The sequence below is a fragment of the Bufo bufo genome, chromosome 9 (assembly GCF_905171765.1).
Source record: "Bufo bufo chromosome 9, aBufBuf1.1, whole genome shotgun sequence".
Taxonomy (NCBI): domain Eukaryota; kingdom Metazoa; phylum Chordata; class Amphibia; order Anura; family Bufonidae; genus Bufo; species Bufo bufo.
The window spans coordinates 94,613,311-94,638,343 of NC_053397.1; the positions used below are offsets into that span (position 1 = coordinate 94,613,311).

General features: G+C 42.8%; 1 protein-coding gene across 1 annotated transcript in view; it reads left to right on the plus strand.

Moving 5' to 3' along the window:
* Positions 1-25,033, plus strand: part of LOC120978569 (potassium channel subfamily T member 2-like) — a 1,475,081-nt gene that overhangs the window by 1,287,318 nt on the left and 162,730 nt on the right. The window contains 1 exon segment of the mRNA XM_040406800.1: positions 1,942-2,242. Within this exon segment, the coding sequence (XP_040262734.1) occupies positions 1,942-2,242 (301 nt within the window).

Here is a 25,033-nt window from a genome sequence, read left to right on the forward strand (position 1 = left end):
GTGATGGATCATGTGATGGACCATGTGATGAGCGCAGTGACGTCACCACAGGTCCTTTACCCAGGTCCTGAAGAAATAAGAAAAGCCGGGCTGCGCAAACAAATGGATTAAGGTGAGTTAAATTATTTTTATTTTTATTTTAACCCCTCCAGCTCTATTGTACTAAGCATTCTGTATTAAGAATGCTATTATTTTTCCTTATAACCATGTTACAATCTACACAACACCTAACCCAAACCCAAACTTCTGTGAAGAAGTTGAGGTTTGTGTGGGTTTAGGTACCAAACATGCAGATTTTTCTCACGGCTCGTGCAAAACGCATTAAAATGTTTTGCACTCGTGCGGAAAAATCGTGCATTTTCCCGCGACGCCCCCGCATCTTATCCGGCCCAAATCCATGACGCCCGTGTGAAAGAGGCCTAAGTGTTACATTTTGCATACATGGCTATGATTTTATTAGAAACTATTTACACTCCTACACTTGCATATAATATTTCTAGCATTAATTCTGCATTTTTTTTGGGAACATATTGAAATATGCAACATTCTTACGTGTAATGATGTCATGTGACTAATATTGGTTAAAAATCCCAGGCATATGTCATTTGGCAAGGGAAACCTGACAAGTAGGCATTGGTATTTAATATAAGAGGATTTAGAGGGATCAAAAGGGAAGAGCAGAAACTGAAATTTGTTCATGCGGAAGAGTGAAAAACCTATTTTATTTGTACCAAAAGAAGAAGTGAAAAAATTTAAAGGTCAAGGGAATTCACTTAATGGTACAATAATGACAATCTTATACAAAGGGAGAGTTTTAAAGCTACTTCAGTACACACTTACCTACACATTTGAAATAAATGCTTGTGACATAAATAAATAAATAAATAAAAGCATTTTTAGTAGCATTTTCTCAAGCTATTTTTTTCTCGTACATGCATTTTTCTGACATTTTTAAAGTCCTATATAGAAGCCTATGGGGAAAAATGGCAGAAAAAGAGCCATACCAGAGCATACTACAGTATATTTTCAAAAACACACTTAGGTGACCTCAGAAACCATCAAGAGCCAAAGCATAGCTATATTTTTTTTTTAATATGCCAAGTAGTGTTGAGCGAAGTTCTTGAAAATTCAATGGGTGCTTGGTTGAATTTTACAAAAAAATGCGCTTTGTGACTGATTATTTTGTCACAAATATTAATATTAAGATCGATCATAAAAAATTTATAAATAAAATAATACTTACCTCATCTATTTGATCGCAAAGAGCCCACCACCACCATCTTGATTGAAGATCCAGCATGAAATCTCGCAAGACGCCTGATGTCATCACGTCGGCTGGCATGGTGACGTCATACATCACCTCGCACAAAATTTCATGTGGGATCTTCAATCAATATGGTGGTGTCGGGCTCTTCACGCTCAAACAGATGAGGTGAGTATGACATATATATATATATATTTATTTTTTTACCCCATTTTAGGGAAAATCGATTTGTTACCACAAAGCACAATGAAATTCACCTTTGCTGCGAATCGAATTTTCCCTGAAATTGAGATCGAAGTCCACACATTCTTGTGTGGACTTAGTCATGACTTGATGCAATCATTAGTTTGGTACAGACGTGTACCTACAGTAGCTTCATTCATTTTGTGTCAGTCTATTTTTGTAATATTTTACAAAGTGACATAAAAATTGTGCTGCCTGATTAACAAGAGCAGGCAAAGTGTACAGTGGACTCACTAACCATAAGTCCCCTATATTCTTTATGTGATTTTGTTTGCCAAACATTGCAATCTTTTTTGGGTTGTTATGGCTAATAGCAGTACAGACCTGTCTCTGCCATATGCTGAGCTTACATAGGAAAGCATATTTACGTGACAGATCCACTTTGACTTCCATTTAATATGGAATGCAACTATGAAATTGTTCTGTTTTTAAAGTCTCAGATATCTATCAGCGTTGAGGAATGGGAAGACACAAAAGAAACCAAAGAAATGTCATCAAATCGTAACAACCATAGGAATTCCACATCCAGTGACCAGACAGAGCATCCCTTACTGAGAAGGAAGAGCATGCAGTGGGCCAGAAGACTGAGCAGAAAAGTTCCCAGACATTCCAACAAATCAACTGAGAGGATAAGTCAACAAAGAATGACATTGTGTCGAAGATCAGAAAGGCAAGAACTGGCTGAGTTGGTGAAGAACAGAATGAAGCATCTGGGGCTTTCAACAGCAGGTTACGGTATGTAGACCTTAGCTAAAAAGAAGTGTGCAATTGTGCTCATGTGTAGTCCATGCAACTTTCTATGCTAGCATGCAAAAGTTCTACTAGATTTACAAAATTTTTGCCCAGGATATAAACATTTAAAATATCATGGCCAATACCATAACTACATTATGCACAGTTAGTACAATTTTATTTTCTAACAAAAAAACAAAACAAAACATACATTTTTAAAATAACACTTCTCTCTCACCAAAACAATCACTTTTTTTTAATAAAGCCATGAGTTCATGGATGCATGTCTGACCACTCATTTCAAATGAATGACTTTCCTTGTACTGCATGGTTGGGTCATATCTGAGTGGGAGTTACTCCAACAGACCTCTGCAATATTCATATGCTTTACTAGAGAATATGGTCAGGCTAAAACAGACACCTCCTTCAAGTAAAAACAATAGGCTATGCATATGTCAAGACCTAAATCTTATTTAATATGAACATATTGTCAACCAAACCTGCTATTTTAGAGAGGACTGGCCAACAGGTTAACACATATGGAAAGTTATTGACTCTCTCCCGACAGATGATTGGGATTAGGCTTGAGCGAATCGAGCGTCAGATCATAGATCCAAAGTCGATTTGCTCAAAAACTTTGTTGTTAATGCTGTTTCCATACAGCATTAAAATGGGTTGGCTCCTCATAGCCAAATTTTGTCTCGGCTACAGTTGCACGAGACTTCGGTAAATTACTACAGTATTCCTATTGCGTATTTAAAAACATTTGAAAATAGGAATCTGAAGTGGGATTAGGTACCAGTCAGTAATAGTGATGAGCGAGCACCAAAGTATTCGTGTGTTCGGCCCGAACACATTGCTATATTCGTGTACTCGGCCAAGCCCCCGAGTATAATGGAAGTCATTGGGAGGCAACCAGACACCCCCTGCTCGGAAAAGGAGAGGGTGTCTGGTCCATAAAAAAAGGTTAGAAGCTGATGAAACCCCATCAAAATGGTTTGGAAATAGCATTAAGAGGATAGCTGAATGTGTCTTAGACTCATACAGTCCTGATCAAAAGTTTAAGACCACTTGAAAAATGGCAAAAATCTTATTTTACATTTTTGGATCTTAACAAGGTTCCAAGTAGAGCTTCAACATGCAGCAAGAAGAAATGAGAGTGAGACAAAACATTTTTTGAGCATTCAATTAATTGAAAATAACGATTAAACTGAAACAGGCTGTTTTTCAGCTGATCCAACATGCCTTTAAAAGGCCAAATATGTGCAAAGATGTGGATTCATTGTCATTTTCTGTCAGGTAGTCACACGTTGTGATGGCAAAGGCAAAAAAAACTCCCTTTTTGAACGTGGTTGGGTTGTTGAACTGCATAAGCAGGGTCTCTCACAGCGTGCCATCGCTGCTGAGGTGGGATGCAGTAAGACAGTCATTTGGAATTTCTTATGGAACACCTGCGCCGATGACGTCAGCCCTACACAAGAGAGGTCTTCTCTTCCGGGTGTAGGGCTGACGTCATCGGTGCAGGGGCACTGAGGAAGGAGCGGCCGTCCTTCTCTCAGAGCGCCTGCGCCGAATGACGACCGGTACGGCGCAGGCGAGGGATTTGAGGCTGCAGGCAGGGCCAGCGAGAGGAGGAGAGCGCTCGCTGGCCCTGTCAATCAAGTGGAGAAGGGGGCATTTTTTCAAACAGAGGATGCGGCGGCTACCAGCAAGTCCGCCCAACTTGCTGGTAGTGAAGAAATTTACATATAATAAAAGTATGTTTTTTACTGTAATTACTGCACAGCCCGAGGTAAGAGGGGCATATATGGAATCTGCTTACATTAACAAATATAATAAGTCAAAAACTGAAAATTGGGGGTTGGGGGGTGACAGAAGCCCTTTAAAACGTCTGCTGCCAAACAACAGAATATACAGGGGCTCTGAGTGTTTAAGATACTAATGCATTGTACTGTACATTGTTATCTGTAACATTGTCCAAGTTTTGGTGAAACATTAATTCATTTTCTATGTAGTTTTTTAAAATTTAAGTTTCTAATTTTTGGTTCACCGATGAAATACTGTCAATTACTTTGAATAAATGCCCATCCTAGGTGAACTATTAAAAGTGTTAATTATTACATATTCCAGTACAATAATGTCCATTACCTTGGAATTTTTTTTCCAGAGAAAACTAAAGGTACATTCTGTACAGTGTCATAAACTGTTAAGCCTTCAGTTTAGACAATAAATTGACATTTCAGTGAATAGGAAGTAGCTTTGCAAAAATTTCCCAACACTTTGCCAGAACAGCTAGTTTGATGCTAATTTTTATGAGCTTGTAAGCATATGAGTCTGTGAAAAATAATCTAGTAATTTACCACCTCATGTTGATAGAGAGTAAAATAATAATACTAGTAAAAACTTGCAAAGCAGCACTTCACTATAGATCACAACTAGAGATGAGCAAAGTTATCAAAAAATTCATTCAGCTGCTTTGCCGAATTTCACAAAGAAATTAGATTTGTTACGAATTACTTTGCATTTCATTGTTTGTAGTGCACCCCTTAGGGGTTCCAGGTCTTAATGACGACCATCCTCATATTTTGCTGGCTTTACTTCTTTCAAATAATCCTTCAAAGTCTCCATGCTCTAAAAAAAATCAGCAAGATACAAAAAGAGGAGGAGCTGGATGTTCCTGATGATATATTCTCATCAATATTAGATGATATGGAAAAGGAGGAAAAGCAGAGGGCAGAAGAAGTGGGTATGCCTGAGCTGATTAATATTCAGTGTTTACTGTCAAATAACCTGCAGTAGAGATGGGCTTGCAGTTCGTCCGGCAGTCGTTTCACAATTTGCCGAACATGCAAACAGATGGTGATGTTCGCATGCGCCATATTCTTTAGCATTGCGCCGAACTTTGACCCATGACACATCCATCAGGTGGGACAGGACAGTCAATTGAGACGTTTCAGCATATGGACACACCCCCACCCTATAAAATAACCCGATCTGGCAGCCATTTTACATTCAGTGTTTTGCCAGTGTAGGGAGAGGTTGCATTGTGGAGCAGGGGCAGACTGTTAGGGACACCATGCTAGCCACAAAAGTCCTTTTAAGAACTGGTATAGGTGTGCTATCGATAGGAGTGATAAACTGAGGGGTGTGATATACTTATAATGAACTTTCTAACATGGAAGGTATATTATAGTGCATTTGTATTGTGCAGCAGTAGTGTGCAGTTCTGCTTCGATACCGCAGGTATATAGAGGGACAAGTGTTATTGGAACAACTATTTGCAACGGGTGTGATATACCTGTTGCCCCCAAAAAAACTGATTGAGGGATGCAATATACCTGCTTCCACAAAATACTGGTTGAGGGGTGCGATATACAGTGGATATAAAAAGTCTACACACCCCTGTTAAAATGTCAGGTTTCTGTGCTGTAAAAAAAATTAGACAAAGAGAAATCATTTCAGAACTTTTTCCACCTTTAATGTGACCTATAAACTGTACAACTCAATTGAAAAACAAACTGAAATCTTTTAGGTAGAGGGAAGAAAGGTTTTATGCCAATATTGACTGGTATTTTGAACTGTTCATAATTCCCTCTAGCTTAACTAAGGCCCCAGTTCCAGCTGAAGAAAAACAGCCCCAAAGCATGATGCTGCCACCACCATGCTTCACTGTGGGTATGGTGTTCTTTTGGTGATGTGCAGTGTTGTTTTTGCACCAAACATATCTTTTGGAATTATGGCCAAAAAGTTCAACCTTGGTTTCATCAGATCATAACACCTTTTCCCACATGCTTTTGGGAGACTTCAGATGTGTTTTTGCAAAATGTAGCCTGGCTTAGATGTTTTTCTTCGTAAGAAAAGGCTTTTGTCTTGCCTCTCTACCCCATAGCCCAGACATATGAAGAATACGGGAGATTGTTGTCACATGTACCACACAGCCAGTACTTTCCAGATATTCCTGCAGCTCCTTTAATGTTGCTGTAGGCCTCTTGGTAGCCTCCCAGACCAGTTTTCTTCTAGTCTTTTCATAAATTTTGGAGGGATGTCCAGTTTTTGGTAATGTCACTGTTGTGCCATATTTTCTCCACTTGATGTTCCATATTCACCACTGTGTTCCATGGTATATCTAATGCCTTGGAAACTCTTTTGCACCCTTCTCCTGACTGATACCTTTTAACAATAGGATCCCTCTGATGCTTTGGAAACTCTCTGTGGACCATGGCTTTTGCTATGGGATGCAACTAAGAAGATTTCAGGAAAGACCAACTAGAGCAGCTGAACTTTATTTTGGGTTAATCAGAGGCACTTTAAATGATGGCAGATGTATGCTGACTCCCATTTAACATGATTTTGAATGTGATTGCTTAATTCTGAACACAGCTACATCCCCAGTTATAAGAGGGTGTGCACACTTAGGGTCTATTCACACGTCCGTTTTTTCTTTCCTGATCTGTTCCTTTTTTTCAGGAACAGATCTGGACCAGATCTGGGCCCATTCATTTTCAATGGGTCCTGGAAAAAAACTTCTGGAATCACAATGTTCGCTGGCAGGCTGGAGATGTGTTTTTTTTAACCCCTAACAGGTATATTAGACGCTGTTTTGATAACAGCGTCTAATATACCTGCTACCTGGTCCTCTGGTGGTCCCCTTTGTTTGGATCGACCACCAGAGGACACAGGTAGCTCAGTAAAGTAGCACCAAGCACCACTACACTACACTACACCCCCCCCCGTCACTTATTAACCCCTTATTAGCCCCTGATCACCCCTGATCACCCCATATAGACTCCCTGATCACCCCCCTGTCATTGATTACCCCCCTGTCATTGATCACCCCCCTGTCATTGATCACCCCCCTGTAAAGCTCCATTCAGACGTCCGCATGATTTTTACGGATCCACTGATAGATGGATCGGATCCGCAAAACGCATCCGGACGTCTGAATGAAGCCTTACAGGGGCGTGATCAATGACTGTGGTGATCACCCCATATAGACTCCCTGATCACCCCCCTGTCATTGATTACCCCCCTGTCATTGATCACCCCCCTGTAAAGCTCCATTCAGACGTCCGCATGATTTTTACGGATCCACTGATAGATGGATCGGATCCGCAAAACGCATCCGGACGTCTGAATGAAGCCTTACAGGGGCATGATCAATGACTGTGGTGATCACCCCATATAGACTCCCTGATCACCCCCCTGTAAAGCTCCATTCAGATGTCCGCATGATTTTTATGGATGCACTGATAGATGGATCGGATCCGCAAAACGCATCCGGACGTCTGAATGAAGCCTTACAGGGGCATGATCAATGACTGTGGTTATCACCCCATATAGACTCCCTGATCACCCCCCTGTCATTGATTACACCCCTGTCATTGATCAACCCCCTGTAAAGCTCCATTCAGATGTCCGCATGATTTTTACGGATGCACTGATAGATGGATCGGATCCGCAAAACGCATCCGGACGTCTGAATGAAGCCTTACAGGGGCGTGATCAATGACTGTGGTGATCACCCCATATAGACTCCCTGATCACCCCCCTGTCATTGATCACCCCCCTGTAAAGCTCCATTCAGATGTCCGCATGATTTTTACGGATGCACTGATAGATGGATCGGATCCGCAAAACGCATACGGACGTCTGAATGAAGCCTTACAGGGGCATGATCAATGACTGTGGTTATCACCCCATATAGACTCCCTGAACCCCCCTGTCATTGATTACACCCCTGTCATTGATCAACCCCCTGTAAAGTTCCATTCAGATGTCCGCATGATTTTTACGGATGCACTGATAGATGGATCGGATCCGCCAAACGCATCCAGACGTCTGAATGAAGCCTTACAGGGGCGTGATCAATGACTGTGGTGATCACCCCATATAGACTCCCTGATCACCCCCCTGTCATTGATTACCCCCCTGTAAAGCTCCATTCAGACGTCCGCATGATTTTTACGGATCCACTGATAGATGGATCGGATCCGCAAAACGCATCCGGACGTCTGAATGAAGCCTTACACGGGCGTGATCAATGACTGTGGTTATCACCCCATATAGACTCCCTGATCACCCCCCTGTCATTGATTACCCCCCTGTAAAGCTCCATTCAGACGTCCGCATGATTTTTACGGATCCACTGATAGATGGATCGGATCCGCAAAACGCATCCGGACGTCTGAATGAAGCCTTACACGGGCGTGATCAATGACTGTGGTTATCACCCCATATAAACTCCCTGATCACCCCCCTGTCATTGATTACCCCCCTGTAAAGCTCCATTCAGATGTCCGCATGATTTTTACGGATGCACTGATAGATGGATCAGATCCGCAAAACGCATCCGGACGTCTGAATGAAGCCTTACAGGGGCATGATCAATGACTGTGGTTATCACCCCATATAGACTCCCTGATCACCCCCCTGTCATTGATCACCCCCCTGTCATTGATCACCCCCCTGTCATTGATCACCCCCCTGTCATTGATCACCCCCCCTGTCATTGATCACCCCTCTGTAAGGCTCCATTCAGACATTTTTTTGGCCCAAGTTAGCGGAATAATTTTTTTTTTTTCTTACAAAGTCTCATATTCAACTAACTTGTGTCAAAAAATAAAATCTCACATGAACTCACCATACCCCTCACGGAATCCAAATGCGTAAAATTTTTTAGACATTTATATTCCAGACTTCTTCTCACGCTTTAGGGCCCCTAGAATGCCAGGGCAGTATAAATACCCCACATGTGACCCCATTTCGGAAAGAAGACACCCCCAGGTATTCCGTGAGGGGCATATTGAGTCCATGAAAGATTGAAATTTTTGTCCAAAGTTAGCGGAACGGGAGACTTTGTGAGAAAAAAATAAAAAATATCAATTTCCGCTAACTTGTGCCAAAAAAAAAAAATTTCTATGAACTCGCCATGCCCCTCATTGAATACCTTGGGGTGTCTTCTTTCCAAAATGGGGTAACATGTGGGGTATTTATACTGCCCTGGCATTCTAGGGGCCCCAAAGCGTGAGAAGAAGTCTGGTATCCAAATGTCTAAAAATGCCCTCCTAAAAGAAATTTGGGCACCTTTGCGCATCTAGGCTGCAAAAAAGTGTCACACATCTGGTATCGCCGTACTCAGGAGAAGTTGGGGAATGTGTTTTGGCGTGTCATTTTACATATACCCATGCTGGGTGAGAGAAATATCTTGGTCAAATGCCAACTTTGTATAAAAAAATGGGAAAAGTTGTCTTTTGTCAAGATATTTCTCTCACCCAGCAAGGGTATATGTAAAATGACACCCCAAAACACATTCCCCAACTTCTCCTGAATACGGCGATACCACATGTGTGACACTTTTTTGCAGCCTAGGTGGGCAAAGTGGCCCATATTCCAAAGAGCACCTTTAGGATTTCACAGGTCATTTACCTACTTACCACACATTAGGGCCCCTGGAAAATGCCAGGGCAGTATAACTACCCCACAAGTGACCCCATTTTGGAAAGAAGACACCCCAAGGTATTCCGTGAGGGGCATGGCGAGTTCCTAGATTTTTTTATTTTTTGTCACAAGTTAGTGGAAAATGCTGCTTTTTTTTTTTTTTCATACAAAGTCTCATATTCCACTAACTTGTGACAAAAAATAAAAACTTCCATAAACTCACTATGCCCATCAGCGAATACCTTGGGGTCTCTTCTTTCCAAAATGGGGTCACTTGTGGGGTAGTTATACTGCCCTGGCATTCTAGGGGCCCAAATGTGTGGTAAGGAGTTTGAAATCAAATTCTGTAAAAAATGACCTGTGAAATCCGAAAGGTGCTCTTTGGAATATGGGCCCCTTTGCCCACCTAGGCTGCAAAAAAGTGTCACACATCTGGTATCTCCGTACTCAGGAGAAGTTGGGGAATGTGTTTTGGGGTGTCATTTTACATATACCCATGCTGGGTGAGAGAAATATCTTGGTCAAATGCCAACTTTGTATAAAAAAATGGGAAAAGTTGTCTTTTGTCAAGATATTTCTCTCACCCAGCAAGGGTATATGTAAAATGACACCCCAAAACACATTCCCCAACTTCTCCTGAATACGGCGATACCACATGTGTGACACTTTTTTGCAGCCTAGGTGGGCAAAGGGGCCCATATTCCAAAGAGCACCTTTAGGATTTCACAGGTCATTTACCTACTTACCACACATTAGGGCTCCTGGAAAATGCCAGGGCAGTATAACTACCCCACAAGTGACCCCATTTTGGAAAGAAGACACCCCAAGGTATTCCGTGAGAGGCATGGCGAGTTCCTAGAATTTTTTATTTTTTGTCACAAGTTAGTGGAAAATGCTGTTTTTTTTTTTTTTTTTTTTTTTTTTTTTTTTTTATACAAAGTCTCATATTCCACTAACTTGTGACAAAAAATAAAAACTTCCATAAACTCACTATGCCCATCAGCGAATACCTTGGGGTCTCTTCTTTCCAAAATGGGGTCACTTGTGGGGTAGTTATACTGCCCTGGCATTCTAGGGGCCCAAATGTGTGGTAAGGAGTTTGAAATCAAATTCTGTAAAAAATGACCTGTGAAATCCGAAAGGTGCTCTTTGGAATATGGGCCCCTTTGCCCACCTAGGCTGCAAAAAAGTGTCACACATCTGGTATCTCCGTACTCAGGAGAAGTTGGGGAATGTGTTTTGGGGTGTCATTTTACATATACCCATGCTGGGTGAGAGAAATATCTTGGCAAAAGACAACTTTTCCCATTTTTTTATACAAAGTTGGCATTTGACCAAGATATTTATCTCACCCAGCATGGGTATATGTAAAAAGACACCCTAAAACACATTCCTCAACTTCTCCTGAGTACGGAGATACCAGATGTGTGACACTTTTTTGCAGCCTAGGTGGGCAAAGGGGCCCATATTCCAAAGAGCACCTTTCGGATTTCACAGGTCATTTTTTACAGAATTTGATTTCAAACTCCTTACCACACATTTGGGCCCCTAGAATGCCAGGGCAGTATAACTACCCCACAAGTGACCCCATTTTGGGAAGAAGAGACCCCAAGGTATTCGCTGATGGGCATAGTGAGTTCATGGAAGTTTTTATTTTTTGTCACAAGTTAGTGGAATATGAGACTTTGTATGAAAAAAAAAAAAAATCATCATTTTCCACTAACTTGTGACAAAAAATAAAAAATTCTAGGAACTTGCCATGCCCCTCACGGAATACCTTGGGGTGTCTTCTTTCCAAAATGGGGTCACTTGTGGGGTAGTTATACTGCCCTGGCATTCTAGGCGCCCAAATGTGTGGTATGGAGTTTGAAATCAAATTCTGTAAAAAATGACCTGTGAAATCCGAAAGGTGCTCTTTGGAATATGGGCCCCTTTGCCCACCTAGGCTGCAAAAAAGTGTCACACATCTGGTATCTACGTACTCAGGAGAAGTTGGGGAATGTGTTTTGGGGTGTCATTTTACATATACCCATGCTGGGTGAGAGAAATATCTTGGCAAAAGACAACTTTTCCCATTTTTTTATACAAAGTTGGCATTTGACCAAGATATTTCTCTCACCCAGCATGGGTATATATAAAATGACACCCCAAAACACATTCCCCACCTTCTCCTGAGTACGGAGATACCAGATGTGTGACACTTTTTTGCAGCCTAGGTGGGCAAAGGGGCCCATATTCCAAAGAGCACCTTTCGGATTTCACAGGTCATTTTTTACAGAATTTGATTTCAAACTCCTTACCACACATTTGGGCCCCTAGAATGCCAGGGCAGTATAACCACCCCACAAGTGACCCCATTTTGGAAAGAAGAGACCCCAAGGTATTTCGTGATGGGCATAGTGAGTTCATAGAAGTTTTTATTTTTTGTCACAAGTTAGTGGAATATGAGACTTTGTAAGAAAAGAAAAAAAAAAAGAAAAAATCATCATTTTCCACTAACTTGTGACAAAAAATAAAAAGTTCTATGAACTCACTATGCCCATCAGCGAATACCTTAGGGTGTGTACTTTCCGAAATGGGGTCATTTGTGGGGTGTTTGTACTGTCAGGCCATTGTAGAACCTCAGGAAACATGACAGGTGCTCAGAAAGTCAGATCTGCTTCAAAAAGCGGAAATTCACATTTTTGTACCATAGTTTGTAAACGCTATAACTTTTACCCAAACCATTTTTTTTTTTACCCAAACATTTTTTTTTTATCAAAGACATGTAGAACAATAAATTTAGAGCAAAATTTATATATGGATCTCGTTTTTTTTACAAAATTTTACAACTGAAAGTGAAAAATGTAATTTTTTTGCAAAAAAATCGTTAAATTTCGATTAATAACAAAAAAAGTAAAAATGTCAGCAGCAATGAAATACCACCAAATGAAAGCTCTATTAGTGAGAAGAAAAGGAGGTAAAATTCATTTGGGTGGTAAGTTGCATGACCGAGCAATAAACGGTGAAAGTAGTGTAGGTCAGAAGTGTAAAAAGTGGCCTGGTCTTTCAGGGTGTTTAAGCACTGGGGGCTGAGGTGGTTAACAAAGAAAAAACCAGCGGCAACAGGTGACTTCGAGGGTCGTATGTGTCCTTTTCTCAGACTCTCAGAGATATAAGCACGCATAGCGACCCTCTCAGGTTGGGAAAGATTGTATAAACGAGATTTAGGCAGCTTGGCGCCTGGGATGAGATTAATAGGGCAATCGTACTCCCTGTGCGGGGGCAAATCCTGAACTCCACTCTCAGAGAAGACATCCGAAAATTCAGAGAGGAAAGGTGGTACAGTCTTAGTAGAAACCTCAGAAACAGATGTCATGAGGCAATTCTCTCTGCAAAAGTCACTCCAACCATTTATTTGCCTCGCTTGCCAATCAATGGTGGGGTTATGTTTAGTGAGCCAGGGTAGCCCCAACACTAGAGGAGTAGGCAAACCGCTAAGGACGAAACATGACACATCCTCAACATGAGCATCACTCACAATTAAATGGATATTGTGAACTATGCCCTTTAATGATTTCTGAGAAAGTGGAGCGGAATCAATAGCAAAAACAGGAATATCCTTTCCCAAAGTGCATACCTGGAAACCATGAGTTATTGCAAATTGATTATCAATGAGATTGACAGCTGCTCCACTATCCACAAAAATCTCACAAAAAATGCTCTTGCTCTCTAGCGCCACCCTAGCAGTCAGGACAAAACGGGAACTACAAGCAAACGGAAAACCTTCAATTTCCGCCTCAACCATGCCAATAGTAACAGACAGAACATTTTTAAAAGATTTTTTCCTTTTTGTTTCTTTATTACTCCCAGAAGACTGCCTGAATCTCCTAGAGGGACAAACATTTGCCAAATGATTTATACCTCCACAACAAAAACAAAGCATCCCATGCGGGCTGAATCTTCTATTGTCAGAGGCAATCAACCCCAGCTGCATGGGCTCCTGCTCAGAAGGGGCTGACAGCGACTGAGACCCCTGCGCACAGAAAGAGACCGCTGCACTGTCCCGGGACTGAGTATGACAGGAAGGAGAGATCTCTCCTCTCTCTCTAAGACGCCTGTCAATACGAACGGCCTGAGACATAGCAGAATCCAAGGAGGTAGGTCTCTCATGAAAGGCAAATGCATCTTTCAATCCCTCTGAAAGACCATGGCAAAATTGACTTCGGAGTGCAGCATCATTCCAACCAGTATCAGCTGCCCATCTCCGAAATTCTGAGCAGTATATCTCTGCGGATTGTTTACCCTGGCATAACAGACGTAGTCTAGACTCAGCCAGAGCAATACGATCCGGATCATCATATATCTGACCCAGGGCTAAAAAGAATTCATCCACTGAACGGAGGGGCCGTGCCCCCTCCGGCAGCGAAAAGGCCCAGGATTGAGCGTTACCCCTGAGCAGCGATATAATGATCCCCACCCTCCGTTCTTCATCACCAGAGGAATGGGGAAGAAGGCGAAAATGGAGTTTGCAAGCCTCTCTAAAACACACAAAATACTCACTACCCCCGGAGAACGTATCCGGGAGCGAGATCTTAGGCTCAGAACAAACTCCATGAACGCAAGCTGAACCGGTCACTTGAAACTGAGAAAAAGTCTTACGGAGATCAGCTACCTCCAATGAAAGACCCTGGAAGCGCTCAGCCAAAAGTGAAACCGGATCCATGCTTGAGACGGTTTTGGCGGCTTATAATGTCACGGATGGTGTACAGGAAACAAGACAATGCAATACAATAATGACTCACTGGATCCACAACTAAGGAACAAAAGGGAGACCCCTACATGAGACCTGGCACTCTCCCTAATTGCTCAGCCTATGCGAACACCCCAAAGGTGGATGGGCGCATATCCACGTACCTCGGCTATCTAATACCTGAAGACCCTACAATAGTGAGGGGACACGACCACCGGCTCCCTACACTAGACACGGAGGGAGTCAGGGTCACCTGAAAATCCAGCAGACAGAAAATCACAAATAAAGGAACAGCACTTATCTTGCAGAGGACTGGGAAATAGAAACAGCAAGCACACACACTCCAGGAAGTTGTATAAGCCGCAACCTAATGCATCATGGGGAGGAACTTAAAGGGAAACAATCAGTCCAACTGCATGACAGCTGAGATAGACTAACGAGATGAGGAACTTAACCAAAACAGAGAAACTCAAGGAGGAGGATCTGGAAAGCTCCTGTCAGAGCTTCTCAACTGTCTGGTTGTGACACATACTGACTCACAGTACTGTTTCACTAGCACAGTAGGCTCCCTAATGCATGTTTCTGCAATGCACAGTGTTCTACACTACTATACAGGCTCTCAGCAGCCAGGAAATAGTTTTTTTTTTTAACATGATTGTTCATGAATAAATTGGAATCGAATCAAATATTTTTGGAAAATCAGACGAACCGACCGAATCAAATGTTTGACAAATTTGTTCATCTCTAGTCATAATTAACGGATCAGTTTTTTTTTTCTTTTTTTTTCTTCTGATTGTTCAAAGGAACTGAAAGCTTAAGGCCTCTTTCACACGGGTGAGTTTTTTGTGCGGGTGCAATGCATGAGGTGAACGCATTAAACCCGCACTGAATCCAGACCCATTCATTTCTATGGGGCTGTGCACATGAGCGGTGATTTTCACGCATCACTTGTGCATTGCGTGAAAATGCACTATATTGTGCATTTTTCATACAGCGCAGGCCCCATAGAGGTGAATGGGACTGCGTGAAAATCGCAAGCATCCGCAAGCGAGTGCAGATGCGGTGTGATTTTCACACATTGTTGCTAGTAGATGATCGGGATGGGGACCTGATCATTATTATTTTACCTTATAACATGGTTATAAGGGAAAATAATAGCATTCGTAATACAGAATGCTTAGTAAAATAGGGATGGAGGGGTTAAAAAAAATAAAAAAATATTTAACTCACCTCATCCACTTGTTCGCGCAGCCCAGCTTCTCTTCTGTCTTCTTCTTTGATGACCTGGGAGGAAAAGGACCTTTGGTGACGTAATTGCACTCATTACATGGTCCATCACATGATCCATCACCAAAGGTCCTTTTCCTCCCAGGTCATCAAAGAAGACAGAAGAGAAGCCGGGCTTTTAACCCCTCCATCCCTATTTTACTAAGCATTCTGTATTAAGACTGATATTATTTTCCCTTATAGCCATGTTATAAGGGAAAATAATAAAATCTACACAACACCTAACCCAAACCCGAACTTCTGTGAAGAAGTGTGGGTTCGGGTCTGGCTACCAAACATGCCTATTTTTCTCAAATGCGTGGAAAACGCATTAAAACGCACGTCACCCGCAACGCCCGTGTGAACCCAGCCTAACAGTGATGTGAACTCAGCCTTAGACCTCACACACACGACCGTATGTATTTTGCAGTTCACAAAAAGCGGATCCGCAAAATATACAGCTGACGTCCATGTGCATTCCGTATTTTGCAAAACGGAACAGCTGGCCCCTAATAGAACAGTACTATCCTTGTCTGTAATGTGGACAATAATAGGACATGTTCTATTTTTTGCAAAATGGAAATGCCGACATACGGAAACGGAATGCACATGGACCCATAAAAATTAATGGTTCTGCCCATAAAAACAGAACGGACACGGAAAGTAAATACAGTGCCTTGCAAAAGTATTCATCCCCCTTGACTTTTTTCATATTTTGGTGCCTCACAACCTGGATATAACATAGATTGTTTGAGGATTTGCATCATTTAATTTACAGAACATGCCCACAACAAAGTTAGTGTGCATAACTATTCACAATCACAGCTCCAAGTTGATTTGGATAAGTCTCTATGAGCTTGCCATATCTTAACACTGGGATTTTTGCCCATTCCTCCTTGCAAAACTGTTCCAGTGCCTTCAAGTTGGATGGTTTGCGCTTGTGAACAGCAATCTTTAAGTCTGACCACAGATTTTCTATTGGATTGAGATCTGGGCTTTGACTAGGCCATTCCAACACATTTACATGTTTCACCTTAAACCACTCAATTGTTACTTTAGCAATGTGTGTGGGGTCATTGTCCTGCTGGAAGGTGAACCTCTGTCCTAGCCTCAGAGTGGTACAGGTTTTGCTTAAGAATAACCCTGTATTTAGCACCATCCATCTTTCCCTCAACTCTGACCAGTTTCCCAGTACCGGCTGCTGAAAAACTTCTCCACAGTATGATGTTGCCACCACCATGTCTTACTGTGGGGATGGTGTTCTTTGAGTGCTGTGATGTCTTGGGTTTTCGCCAGACATAGCGTTTTCTTTGATGGCCGAAAAGTTAAATTTTAGTCTCATTAGACCAGGGTACCTTCCTCCATTCATTTTGGGAGTCTCCCACATGCCTTTTCACAAACTCACAATGTACCTTTTTGTTTTTTGCTGAAAGTAATGGTTTTCCTCTGGCCACTCTGCCATAAAGCCCAACTCTATGGAGCGTACGGCTTATTGTCGTCCTTCCGTATGTACAGATACTCCCGTCTCTGCTGTGGAACTCTGCAGCTCTTCCAGGGTTACCTTAGGTCTCTGTGCTGCCTCTCTGATTAATGCCCTCCTCGGCCGGTACGTGAATTTTGGTGGGTGGCCGTCTCTTGGCAGGTTTGCTGTTGTGCCATGTTCTTTCCATTTGGTCATGATAGATTTGATGGTGCTCCTGGGGATCATCAAAGATTTGGATATTTTTTTATAACCTAACCCTGAATTGTTCTTCTCAACAACATTGTCCCTTACTTGTTTGGAGAGTTCCTTGGTCTTCATGGCAGTGTTAGGTTAGTGATGCCTCTTGCTTAGGTATTTCAGCCTTTGGGGCCTTTCAACAAAGGTGTGTATATGTAATGACAGATCATGTGACACTTAGATTGCACACAGGTTGACATAATTTCACTAATTATGTGACTTTTGAAGGCAATTGGTTGCACCAGAATTTTTTTTATGGGCTTCCTAACAAAAGGGGTGAATACATACGAACATGCCAATTTTCTGTTTTCTATTTCTAAACAATAGTTTTATTTATATATTTTTCTCATTTCACTTCACCAATTTAGACTATTGTGTTCTCATCCATCACATAAAATTCAGATTAACAAAACATTGAACTTAAGGCTGTAATGTAATAAAACACAAAAAAAGTCAAGGGGGTCAATACTTTTGCAAGGCACTGTATGTTTGTGTGCATGAGGCCTTATCTTGATCTACTGGTGAGAGTAATATACAAAGGAGGGATGGTAATAGTACCAAAACAGGATTGTGCAAGCAGTGTAACCTGAAATATTATATGATGTAAACACCTACTGCAGGATTATGACCAATCCCAGAACAGTGATCCAGACAAAACTACAGATCTTGGAGGAAGGAGTGAAGATTGGAGTATTGAATTATAAAACTGCTGATTATTTGTGGGTTTCACAATCGTGTCGGGGATGAGATAAGTGTGTGAACGATTAGGGGATTTTTACCTCCAGACATTTGGGAAAAATATTCCTAGTTGCATCAGGAACAGCAAATATGTATTAAATGCTCTTCAGAATTTAAAATGGGATACTGGTTACTGTTTTGCTACCTCCAATGTTATTTGATTGTATTAATAGATTCCACATGCTCTGGGTTTGGCTGCACTGGCACATCACTCGAGCAGCTATGGTACGTATAGTTCAGACTTGGTGCAGTAGCTCCTGCATGCTGTTCATTTTTTACTTCATCTAAATTATTTTTACTTTAATAGGAAATATTTTTTCAGATAGAAGGGGTGTCCATGGGAGCTCAGTTTACACCTTCCAATAGAATATTTTTATGTGTGGGTGGAAGGAGAAATATATTTTGAATACACTCAATCCTTTTTTTGTATGGTTGACAATGTGTTTTTGGTCTGGCATGGCACTGAGGTGGAATTCATAGGTTTTGCAAGCTATATCAATAATAATACTATGAATTTATGTTTAACATGAATTTTCTAAAAATAGTTTTTGGGGGATTTGGAACAATCAGTGAAGAATTTTATGGTAAAGACAACTTATATAGAAAGGAAAATGCTGCAAACTCACTTTTCCATGCCTCCTCGTGCTACTCCAGATATATAATTCACAATATTCCATATGAAAAACTGTTGCATGTTCACTATAGCTATTCAGATGATGTGACTTTTTGCATTATTCTTCATTATTCGTGCTCATACCCAGAGTTTGGATCCAAGTTTTAAAGTAGTTGGGCGTAAGGCTACTTTCACACTTGCGGCAGAGAGATCCGGCCAGCAGTTCTGTCGCCGGAACTGCCTGCCGGATCAGGCAAAATGTATGCTAACTGATGGCATTAGTAAGACTGATCAGGATCCTGATCAGTCTTAAAAATGCCTGATCAGTCGAAAAAATGCATTGAAATGCCGGATCCGTCTTTCCGGTGTCATCCGGCAAAAACGGATCCAGCATTTATTTTTTCACCTTTTTTTCAGTCTGCGCATGCGCATACCGGAAGGACGGATCCGGCATTCCGGTATTCTGAATGGATCCGGCACTAATACATTCCTATGGGAAAAAATGCCTGATCCGGCATTCAGGCAAGTCTTCAGTTTTTTTAGCCGGAGATAAAACCGTAGCATGCTGCGGTTTTCTCTTTTGCCTGATCAGTCAAAACGACTGAACTGAAGACATCCTGATGCAAACTGAACGGATTACTCTCCATTCAGAATGCATGGGGACATACCTGATCAGTTCTTTTCCGGTATAGAGCCCCTGTGACGGAACTCTATGCCGGAAAAGAACAACGCAAGTGTGAAAGTAGCCTAAGGCAGCTCTCACCTGCTCCACGACACCCTACGGGCCCGGACACCGCACACCGCACCTGGATGCGGGAATGAACAACGGTTTAAAGGAAGGAGAAGTCCAGCTCAGGTCAGGTGTGAATACGTGGCTTCTTTATTTCAGAGGTTTAAAATTCCATACAGCAAGGTGCAACAAGTGACGCGTTTCAGACCTCTTTGATATTAGGAGAATGAAAGAAAACCGGCACTCCCAAAAATCTTTGCTGGTGATAGATTTATTGGACACTCATATGACGCGCGGCGTTTCGGCACTCACAGGTGCCTTTTTCAAACAAGAAGTGAGCAGCAGTATGAGTGGAAGAACATGCAAACAAAACAGGTTTAAATAACCCACCCCTGGTCATGTGATGATGACATCACGTTGCCGGGGAGACACATAAACAACAATGTGAGTGAACGCCTCCTGTTGAGTCTTCACAGAGGTCACACCCTGGAAAGTAAATTTCAGTTGCACTGTGAAGAGAAACATTGTTGCAAGTAAGTGACACAAATTGTGCATATGAACATATCCTAATAGCAACATTCATTAATTGCAATATATTGCAACAGTGTGCAACCAACAGAGAGAGAGAGGCAAAAAAGAGGACTAAGCGGTCTTATAAAAAATCTTATAAGAAGCTGTTAATCGCATAGTCCCGGTTTAACCCTTTAGGAGCCAGTGTCTGTAGCCGATGGTGAGCAGATCCCAGTGAGGGGACACTTCACATGTGACAGCTCCTTTGTTGTCTACCTGCTGAAGTGCCCCTGCGGTCTGTGTTAGGGCTCTTTCACACCTGCGTTATTGTCTTCCGGCATAGAGTTCCGTCGTCGGGGCTCTATGCCGGAAGAATCCTGATCAGGATTATCCTAATGCATTCTGAATGGAGAGTAATCCGTTCAGGATGCATCAGGATGTCTTCAGTTCCGGTACGGAACGTTTGTTGGCCGGAGAAAATACCGCAGCATGCTGCGCTTTTTGCTCCGGCCAAAAATCCGGAACACTTGCCGCAAGGCCGGATCCGGAATTAATGCCCATTGAAAGGCATTGATCCGGATCCGGCCTTAAGCTAAACGTCGTTTCGGCGCATTGCCGGAGCCGACATTTAGCTTTTTCAGAGTGGTTACCATGGCTGCCGGGACGCTAAAGTCCTGACAGCCATGGTAAGTGTAGCGGGGAGCGGGGGAGCAGTGTACTTACCGTCCGTGCGGCTCCCGGGGCGCTCCAGAGTGACGTCAGGGCGCCCCAAGCGCATGGATCACGTGATCGCATGGATCACGTCATCCATGCGCATGGGGCGCTCTGACGTCATTCTGGAGCGCCCCTGGAGCCGCACGGACTGTAAGTATACCGCTCCCCCGCTCCCCGCTCCTACTATGGCAACCAGGACTTTAATAGCGTCCTGGGTGCCATAGTAACACTGAAAGCATTTGGAAGACGGTTCCGTCTTCAAATGCTTTCAGTACACTTGCGTTTTTCCGGATCCGGCAGGCACCTCCGGCAACGGAAGTGCATGCCGGATCCCAACAACGCAAGTGTGAAAGAGGCCTTATGTGGGTGAGACCAGCATGCGCATGAAGGAACGTTTTGGTAAACACAAATCTACCATAAGCAATGAGAATTTATTACTCCCCATTCCTCAACACTTTCACCAGCAGCGACACAATGCCTCACAACTCCGGTTTCAGATCATTGAAGAAGTCACTTTACCTAGACGGGGTGGGAACCGTATAGAAATGTTACTCAGATGGATCCATCGGCTACAGACACTGGCTCCTAAAGGGTTAAACCGGGACTATGCGATTAACAGCTTCTTATAAGATTTTTTATAAGACCGCTTAGTCCTCTTTTTTGCCTCTCTCTCTCTGTTGGTTGCACACTGTTGCAATATATAGCAATTAATGAATGTTGCTATTAGGATATGTTCATATGCACAATTTGTGTCACTTACTTGCAACAATGTTTCTCTTCACAGTGCAACTGAAATTTACTTTCCAGGGTGTGACCTCTGTGAAGACTCAACAGGAGGCGTTTACTCACATTGTTGTTTATGTGTCTCCCCGGCAACGTGATGTCATCATCACATGACCAGGGGCGGGTTATTTAAACCTGTTTTGTTTGTATGTTCTTCCACTCATACTGCTGCTCACTTCTTGTTTGAAAAAGGCACCTGTGAGTGCCGAAACGCCGCGCGTCATATGAGTGTCCAATAAATCTATCACCAGCAAAGATTTTTTGGAGTGTCGGTTTTCTTTCATTCTTCTGATTTTGGGATTACCTTCACACAAACCGAGCACCCCTCAACCAGTACGCTGTGCCGCCTGACTTCATTACACAGTACTCTTTGATATCAGGGTCCTTCTTCATGACAAACACAAAGTACTGTGGGACCCCCCCCCCTTGATAAATCCCCGTCCGATCACAGACTGAATGGTGATCACCTGAAAGAGGGAGGTATCAGGGGGAGGTCCCACATGTCCTCAATTAAAAAGTTCATGATACAAAGTATGGCTTAATAGTAAATTAAAATCGTGGGAGGAGATAGTCTGTTCATAAATATTATTGTAATGACCGGCGTCACGCACAGGGAGGGAAAAGGGAAAGCCCTGCCCAAGGGAGAGGGAAAGGTGGTGACCCCTGACTCACCTTGCGGCTGGTACCTGACTGCCCTGACGTCCCTAGACGGGTTCCTCACCCGTGCGGCGATCACGTGCCTAAACCCTGGCTTTCCCTAAAATGAGCCCTAGATAGTGAACGGGCCGGTGGGATCGCTAGTCCGCACCACTGACACTAAGAGGGAAACACCAGGGAGAGGACAGACAATACAGACAAACACATACGCCCACGTGGGCGACCACAGCAGACCACAAAGGTCCAACAGGGATCCGGAGGGTAGCGCTCTGGACCAACAACCAGAGAACGCAGCAACACAGCTCCAGAGGGTCAGAATAGATGTCCAGGCAGGAAGCTCTATATCTGGCAACCAGAGAAGTGTGAGAGGGGAATATAAGGAGGTTGGGAGTGCTGGACAAGGAACAGCTGAGGGGAAGGAGCTACGGATCCCTGAGTGAGCCAAAAGGGTTGCAAAGCAAACCAAACCCAGAAAGCTACCGGAAACAGCCCTATCTTACATAGAGTCAGGTATAACGGAGTCAGGCGTGGTTCTTGACACCCTCGTGACAATTATTACTTATGCCTAAGTAGATGTCCCAGTGCAAATATAAAAAACAGAAACTGAAAAGGACACAATAGTAGATGAGCATATAGTGCAGAAAATAAAGATAAATATAAATGAAAATAACAATTTCAATATTGTAATATAAGGTCATGGCGTTTATTTAGACCTGACGGTTGGCAGGATCCCAATTGGAAAATCCAAAAGGCCTCTCTGTTCAGAAGCTTCCTTCTGTGATCCCCCCTCTAGGTGGTAAGAAAACCCTCTCTATGACTTGCACTTTTAAACCAGATGTATGCCCTGCATGTAATACCGCAAAGTGAAGACTAGCAGCTGAGACGTTGCGGCTCTTATAATGCGGTATGTCTGATATATGTCTTCGCATCCTGTTTTTCAAAGGGTTAATCGTGCAGCCTAGGTACTGTAGTGAGCATGTTTCACAGGTAATCAGATATACCAGATATTTAGTGTTGCAATTGATATGCGATTGTATATTAAATGTTTTGCCATCTGCTGTAGATCTAAAAGCCTTATCACTGACCATATATTCGCAACAAATACATTTGTGATGCCCGCATTTAAAACTTCCTTTGGAACTAAGCCATGTTGGTTGTCTGGGCTTTCCCTCTGTAAAGAAACTCGGACTGATTAAATTGCCTACAGTAGGAGCTTTTCTAGCAATGCATCTCTTGCCATCAGATACTACATTTGCCCACTGCCCATCAAAACTTAAAACATGAAAATATTTCTGCACGATTTTACAAATCTCCGGAAATTCATGGCTGTACTGTGTTACAAAGTGGGTAATATGTTTATCCTTATTGGCAGCGCCAGCAATAGTCGGATTTGTGCGGAGCCTCGGAAATACCAGCTGATTTCTGTCTATATCAGACACAAGTCTATGAGCTCGTTCTATTTTGCCGGGTGTATATGCCCTGCGCAACAACCTAGTTCGTACTTCAGATGCTTCCTTATTGTAAGCATCAAGATCCGAACAATTGCGGCGTGCCCGTACCAGCTCTCCCTTTGGAATATTTTGGATAGTGTGGGGTGGATGGCATGAGCGCGCGAATAAGGTAGTGTTGCCAGCTAGTTCTTTACGGTGAGTGGATGTGTCTACCCTGCCAGCTGAGGAGTTTCCCCTCAGGCACAAATCCAAAAATTTAATTTTTATGGTATCAAAATTAAATCATCTGATCAGGTCGGTGTTTTGAAGAAAGGCTTAGCATTTTCCCCTACCTATCATTTTGACTTATACCATACCATTCTGGACATTAATAGATTTGCCCGTAATCTCACCCTGAAAAAACACTTTCAGGATGAATCGATGAATGACGTTTATGGTCATACTGTTATACCCTCCTCGCCATTAACATCTAAAGTAAATGTATGTAAAGGGTTAACCAGCACACCTCCTCTGGTTACAGCTGTACGAGATGCATCTAGTGATCTGAAGAGTGGGACTTGCAGTGTACCATCTGCCACCAGCTGCATTAGTGGGCTGGGATTTGTTGAGCTGGTCCACAGCAACTCCTTACAGACCATGATGAACCATGAGCCTGGTCATGTCAATTCTTCGAGTCACTTTAGGACTTCCAATCCAGGTTTCTACCCGATACAATCCCGATCTGCAGCACTTGATAAATATCAGGAACTTGTAGAAAAGGACCTATGTCTCCTATATGATACTATACAACCCAACAGTCAGTCTAATATGACTCAGGCAGAGAGAGCTGCATTTCGAGATCTAAGGGATAGACAGGATATTATAATAAAGGGAAGCTGACAAAGGAGGGGCTGTGGTCATTTTGGATAGGGGCTTATACAAACAGCTTTCATGACCATGCTACAGGATACTCAGGTGTACCAGGGGCGTAGCTAACGGCTCATGGGCCCTGGTGCAAGAGTTGAGCTTGGGCCCCCCTTCCCTCAGTGCGTTGTGTGTCTTCTTATGTGGCACAAGGGTCTTTGGGCCCCCTCAGGCTCCTGGGCCCGGTAGCGACTGCTACCTCTGCACCCCCTATAGCTACGCCCATGTGTACACCCGATTATCTGGGGATCCTCTTACACCTTTTCAACACAAAATGAGGAGTATTCTGGAAGCAGGAGTGTCATCAGCTTGCCTTAGTAGCAAAGACAAGGATTACATTTATGTGGAACATCCGGTAACCCCAAGATTCACAAAAATTTCTTCCCTCCCCCTCTAAGGCCTAATGTAGCTGGAATTGGGTCCTACTCTGAACGGTTTTCAGAGTGGCTAGACTCCCTCCAACCCCTTGTCCGTTTTATTCCTGGATTTTCACAGGACTCACTCATGAAGAATAATGCAAAAAGTCACATCATCTGAATA